This window comes from Acyrthosiphon pisum, chromosome A3, assembly GCF_005508785.2.
Source record: "Acyrthosiphon pisum isolate AL4f chromosome A3, pea_aphid_22Mar2018_4r6ur, whole genome shotgun sequence".
Lineage (NCBI taxonomy): Eukaryota > Metazoa > Arthropoda > Insecta > Hemiptera > Aphididae > Acyrthosiphon > Acyrthosiphon pisum.
The window spans coordinates 5,553,981-5,561,143 of NC_042496.1; the positions used below are offsets into that span (position 1 = coordinate 5,553,981).

General features: G+C 28.4%; 1 protein-coding gene across 2 annotated transcripts; it reads left to right on the forward strand.

Moving 5' to 3' along the window:
* Positions 1–1,899: 1,899 nt before the first annotated feature.
* LOC103309009 (jerky protein homolog-like) lies at positions 1,900–4,011 on the forward strand. 2 transcript variants are annotated; one of them, XR_001679259.2, is made up of 3 exons: positions 1,900–2,869; positions 3,113–3,457; positions 3,521–4,011. XR_001679259.2 is itself a non-coding variant. In XM_016803337.2 (2 exons), the coding sequence occupies exons 1-2, from the start codon at positions 2,513–2,515 to the stop codon at positions 3,012–3,014; spliced, it is 414 nt and encodes a 137-aa protein (XP_016658826.1). In that variant the 5' UTR covers positions 1,901–2,512; the 3' UTR covers positions 3,015–3,090. The 2 variants fall into 2 exon arrangements, 1 of the variants encoding a protein (XP_016658826.1); XM_016803337.2 differs by lacking the exons at positions 3,113–3,457; positions 3,521–4,011 and adding an exon at positions 2,958–3,090 and having other exon boundaries at positions 1,901–2,869.
* The last annotated feature ends 3,152 nt before the right edge of the window (positions 4,012–7,163 follow it).

Genomic DNA, 7,163 nt, shown 5'->3' on the forward strand with positions numbered 1-7,163 from the left:
AGCATTGAAAACCACACATTTTGAAAAAATTAATAATATTCAATTCTAAGTATTTTTTTCTTAAAATGCGCATAACGAAAAAAATGTAGTAATTGAAGTTTTTTATCAATAACTTAAAAACAAAGTTTGTCAGGGCTTTTTTGTTTACATTTTTTTTACATACAAAAAAAAAATTTGAAAAATCAATAGGTTGCTAAACCAGAATTGTCAAAAAATCATACCAACAAAATCAATTATTTATTTACTCATACCTTATTTTTTAATATTTTTATTATAATTTTCAAATAATCATCCCACGGTACAAAAGTACGCCTGGAAGTTGGATCCGATGAAACGAAGTTGGCTTAAGATGTTATAGGTGGATATGAACAAAAAAAAAAACATACTATTTATGAAAAAATGCAAATTAGACTTGTATCATTATGTGAAGATTATAAAAACGGTAAAAAGGATATTGAAAATTTCTTAACTTCTGTAGCACACATGATACGATATGATTAATATTTAATTTTGTTAAATAATAATAATTTGATATCAATAACTTTTTTTTTGTGATAATCAATTTATATATTTTTAAAAATTGTTCTTTTTTTCTTGTTCTTTTATTCTGTGTTTTTTTTTTCTTTGGTCTTTTTTACCGATTACCGATATTTATGAATACTTATTTTTAATTTTTTCGGTACTTTCCTGTTATACGAGACTACGGCTGTTATCGCGACTACCGCGCTTATTTGGTGAAACATTAAAATCCTGTTATCTAAGACTACCAAAATGGCACTTGCCACTTTCCTGTACTATATAGACTACCTAATTTTTCTTGCCTTCTTTGATATATTTTTTAATGATTTGTTTTGTAGGGATGGCCAGAATGAAATAAAGAAAAATTTAAATACATAGTAATTATTTGTAATGTATTTTACACGGTACACGCCGGGCCATATTTATGCAAGGACAAATGGGACATTTGCACTGGGCCCACTCAAATGAGGGGCCCACCGAATTCAGGCAAACAAAATATTAATTGTATACCTTTTTATCATACTTTTGAAAAACAAATTAGATTTGGATTTTAATTGGATATTTTGGTGGGTTATAAAGTATAATGAATTTTCCCTGGAAACGACTACTTTGCCGACAACAAAATCTATTTGCCGTTATTATCGTAATATCGTCGTATTTTTACTATTGACGTTATTGTCTTGCGTTGTTAAGTGATATACGTCAGTCGTATTTCGTAATTTGTTTATTATTTTTAATAATTTAAAATGTAAAAAAAAAAACTTAAATGGTTCAATGAATCAGCGGCGCAACCAGGAACAGTGGCGCCGAGTACGCACTTGTGGTGGTTCAAATGAACCACCTAAAATGTTGGGTGGGTGGGGACCGGGTGGATGGATAAAAAATTATCCAAGATAATTAATACTATTACTAAAGTAAGTAGGTACTAGGTACTTACACACGTACCAGTTAACTGGCAAACACTGGAGGAGTGGATGGAATCATGACCACCATGCCCATGTAAGCAATTTGAAGCACATTTATAAGCGATGGCTGATGGGACTCCGACTGAGATGTTTAATGTGCACATGTGTGAGGTGAATTATTATATTAATTTTTTGATTGTAGGTAGTAAAACGCCTCACGATACTAGAAATTATTACAGTTTTAAATATTTTTTATGGAAAGTACCTGCCTAATATGAATATTATTTTATATTAAAAAAAACACTTTTTCTGTAATAAAATGTGTTTGTAATGCCAGTTTCTGTATTGCCGTATTTGATCATTAGGACTAGACGCCTATATACTCCGGCCCACGAGAGTCCATATGTCAGAACGCGTCCGTCACTGCGCATCGGCACGTTGCCGAATAGTGGGAATGGCATCATGGTGGGAGAAAACAGACGTCACGTATTACTATATGAATGCGCGGTTTACGTATGGACTCTCGTGGGCCGGAGTATAGACATTTCACATTTATCAGATATTGATGTATCACCTATGTGAAATAGATGAAGAGTCAGAAGAAATTGCTTCACGAGACAAATTTATTAAATTTTAAATTCCCATATCGGTTTTTATTCCATACTTTGACTCTTTTATAAGTCAATTAAAATCAAGATTTCTTAATTATACTGATATTTTGTCAAGTTTTCACTCTCTTTTCGACGAGAATTCTACAAAAGTAGAATTAAAAAAATTAGTTGAATTTTATGAAGAAGATTTAAATGGTAATACAGTAAAACTTCCGTTAACGGTCACCTCTATAGGACGGTCACCTCTATGTAACGGTCAATTTGTTTGGTCCCGTCGAGTGTTATGGGAAAAATACATTAATACTTCTAAATAGCGGGCACTCTAATTAATGGTCAACATTTAAAAGTATATCAAATGGAAAATTATTATTTCGAAATTATTTTTGACAGTTTATCTTAACGAGCTTAATTTTTATGATGTCGATAAGGCGATAACACTTGTCCGTGACTGTGTATTTTGTCATTTGTGTTCAGTGTATGTTTAAAACGTTTCGAAGTACGTACCTACCTATAATTTCAATGGCGTCCAAACGAAAACATCTAACTTTAACAGAAAAAATAAAATTGTTAGATTTTTACCAAAAAGAAAATGTGAGTGCACGTACTCTTGCAGATAAATTTGGAATAGGAAGAACTCAAGCCACCGACTTAATAAAAAACAGAGAAACGATTTTAAAATTATGGAAATCCCACGGTAATAATCAAATGAAAACTACAAAACGTCGTAAAACCGAATCAGGCAATATCAACGAAGTTGTATACGAATGGTTTTGTGCAGCTCGTCCTAAAAATATTCCAATCAGTGGACCAATACTTAAAGAAAAGGCTTTACAAGTAAGTAAAGAATTTGAATGTGAAAATTTTAAAGCGTCAAATGGTTGGCTTGATAAATTTAAATCACGCTACAATATTTCTTTTAAAGTGGTTTGCGGCGAGAGTAAATCAGTTGATACGGAAACTGTGGACGAATGGCGTATAAAAGTCAAACAATTAATTTCTTCTTATGAGCCACGAATAAATTAATTTTAATTTTATATAATTTTTAATATTTTTAAAATTTGTATGACCTCTATATAGCGGTCACCAGGAAGATCTTGAACTTCTGTTAGCGGTCACCTCTGTAGGACGGGCACATCTAAATAGCGGTCATTATTTACAGTCCCTTCAGTGACCGCTATATGGAAGTTCTACTGTAGTTAAATAATAGAAGAGTTCCAACCGTGGCAAAGGAAACTTAAAAAATTGGAAATAAAACCAAAAAATTAAATTGATGCACTGAAGTTGTGTAATGCAGACATATATTCAGGAGTTAATAAGTTATTTCAAATTTTGTCTACACTTCCTATATCTACGGCTTCTAACGAACGGACTTTTTCATCACTAAAAAGAATTAAAACATATTTACGAAATACAATATCTGAGGTAATAAAATATTATTAAGAAATTTTAATTTTAAAACTAATATTTGTGGTCATTTTGTTTTAGAAAAGACTAAATGGATTGGCCATATTAAACATTCACAGGGAAGTTGAAATTACTGTTGATGAAGTGATAGAGGAGTTGGCAAAACAATCGAGACGGCTTGAATTTATATTAAAACAATACCTACTTCATATGTAGTGCTAAATACAATATATAAATATATTATTACATAATACTATACGATTATATATTTAGTTCAATTTCCTCCAAAAACTGCATAAGGACGTAACTATTACAAGGTATTATCATAGTTTATATTAATTGTGTAGGTACCTATAAACTTAGGACCCCCCCCCCTCAGAAAAATTTGAAAATACGCCACTGTTTAGTTGGAAACTAATAAAAAAAGAATTGTCATCCGAATTGGATCAAATACCTTATAATTTATCTGTTTAAACGAATTTTTCATTTAATTAATTGCCATCATAAAAGCTCATAAAAAAATGATAGGGACAGTGTGATATCATACCTAATAGTTATTATGATATCATTCATATCATAATAACTATTAGGTACTTATAACGCGTTATACATCAACAAAAAACCGTGGTACTATCATAGATATATAATAGTATACTTTAGAAGTTTCAAGTACCCACGAATAATATTATACAATCACAACAAAATAACTAAAATAGTTATCCTAGGTTTTTAATATGTAATTTACGTCTAAATTTGAACTTAAAATTACTATAAAAATAAACTGTGCTTATGTATTCTTAGAATTTTTGGTAACAGAATTAAATATTTACGTGTAATCTTGTTTTAAATTTTCAATCCTTAGATATGAAAGTTGAACATTTTATACATTTTTAACTACAAAATAATTATTCAATTTTTAATTTGATAAATTTTGACAACATTTCAACTTCAAATGCTTGTAAAAAATAATTGTGCCTATGTATTTTTAATATTTTTCAACTGCTATTGTAACAATGTATCAGAAGCCTTGTATTAATTTTTACACTTTTTGGCCCAATAGATAAAACTTTATTGATATTTATAGAAAAAAAAACTAAAAAAATTGAAAACTTACAATGTCCGTAAACAGCTCAAAAAGAGTCAAAATATTTTCAAAATTTTATTGCATATAGTAAATGCTAATATAAACATTCAGTGAAAATTTCAAGTTTCTACAGTCACTCGTTTTTAAGTTTTTTAATTACAACAAAATAAGAAAATCGTCTCATGAGAAATCGAGCAAATATCAAATGTTGTAAATATATGAATTTCAAACGCTCATAAAAATTTAATTTGACTTTCTTATAGACATTTTTTTTTTGATAAAGGTAGATTATCCTATAAGGAATCTTGTATCACATTTTAAAATCTTAGTTCTAAAAAGAAATATTTTTACGAATTATAAACTCAACATAATTAGGTAATTTTCGTGATTTTTCCATATTTTGTCAATTTTTGAACTTTAAATGCTAATTAAAAAAAACTGTGGCTAAGGATTTTTAATATTTTTCAAATGTCATTGTAACAATATAGTAGAGCCTTGTAGTAAATTTTCAAGTATTTTTACTCAACAAATAAAGTTTTATTGACATTCATAGAAAAAAAAAACTAATGAAATTGGAAACTTAAATTACCGGTAAACAGCTCAAAACAAAGCAAAATATTTTGAAAATTTTATCATTTATAGAAAATGGAAATTTAAACAACCAGTGAAAATTTCATGAATCTACAGTCATTCGTTTTAAAGTTACACCAAAAACCAAAATCAATTTTCTCGAAAACAGATTTTGCGTAAAAATTCCCGGTTTTCCTTAATTTTTCTTTTGTTTTTCACGTTGCTATTGAAAACTATTAGAAAAATTTTACTTTTGACCCCCCAAAGTACCAAATAGATTCACTTTCATCAGAAAAGGTACTGTTGAAGAAAATCCAAGCACTTTTACTGTACTAAAAGGTGATGACAGATACAAAAAAAATGAAAAAAAAAAAAAAAAAACACACATCATTGTAAAATCAATACATTCATCGTTCCACTCAGAATCTAAAACACACATCATTGTAAAATCAATACATTCATCGTTCCACTCAGAATCTAAAATTAAGTTTATAAATGGCTATTCGCTGATTTGTCTACTCATTTAGTATAATAGTCCGTATTTTGGTGATTTTATAGTTTTGTTGTTGTTTTTTTTTAAATTTAATTTAATATTTAGTTTAAATATTATCTAGTGTATTAATTAATATAATTACATATTCTAATTTCCGGTTGAGATTTAGAACTGGACTTTAGTTTGTTTTTCTTCTATTTTTATATGCATTAATTTATGTTTACTTTTATTGTATTTCATTCTTTGTAATATCAATTCCTTATATTGCTTTAGATTTTCTGTTTTTATTTATTATTTTTTATAGAAAGTTGTCGTTCATTGATTTTTAGGTAATAAGGTGTTTCTTATAATTTACCTATTTATATTTAAAATTTATATTATTCATTTATCAACTCTCTATTCCGTCACAAGCCTTGGCTTAAAGGAGTGGATACATTCCTTTGATATAAATGCAGTTTAGTTCCCATGCGATTTTTTCGATTTTTTTTCACCCAAAATGTGTGTTTTAAAGCACTAAATACAAAAGTCTAATTCAAAAATTCTCACAAATTATTATTTTGGAAATTATATCTTTCCAAAGTCTACGATTTTACGTATTATATAAAGAAAAATTTTAAATAATTAAAAAAAATAGGTCTATAATAGTTGTCATACCAAACAGTGAGAAGCGGCCAAGCGGTCGGAAATATATACGTATAATATAATATAGGAAATGATACGTCACCCCTTAAAAAAATATGAGCAGTCTTATCATTGAGCATACTTCTTTGTTCTTATTCCTTATTCTTTCTATATTATACAATCAATGGTTATGAGTTATGACCTATGAGCATGAAGATTAGAGACATTCTAGTACTCATGGTTATGAGTTTATAACTTTATTTAGGAGCATGAACTGAGATAATATACAGGACTGGACACCGATTTTGGGAGGGTATGTGGGGCACAGTCAGTGACTGTTACGACTTTACTTTATTCGGAGCTGGCGCGATCTATGATAATTAATTTCCAAACATATAAAAAAGCAAATTTAATGTTGAATGCACAGAATATAATAATATTGAAAATAGTATATATTTACTTTAATTTATACACTCAACGAAGTAATAATATACTCATATTCTTTTTCTCAGTTCATGTTTACTAAAACAATGTAGTTCACGACTTCACGTAATAGAAATATTAAATTTAAATTGTTTTTTACTGTATACATATTACAAACACTTTATTATAATATTACTTTTTTAAAATTTAACAATGTACTTAGTAAAAGAAAATGAAAAAATTTCCTACAAAGATTAAAAGACCTAGCAATTAAAAAACTTGAATAAAAGGCAAAATCAAAGTTTCTAAATTGAATTGCTTGATGGGTAAGCACCTTATTCTAACTTCTGTTAATACTTAACTGTAGCTGTTTTATAATAAGACAAAAGTAAAGCATTTTTCTACAAATTCATAGCTCCGACTAGACTAGAAAATAATTATTAGTTTTATGGCTTAGGCAATAATTCTTAAAACTAATCACTAATAGCTGTATTGGTTCAACTTGAATCTCCCATGATCATTAGGCTTCGGCA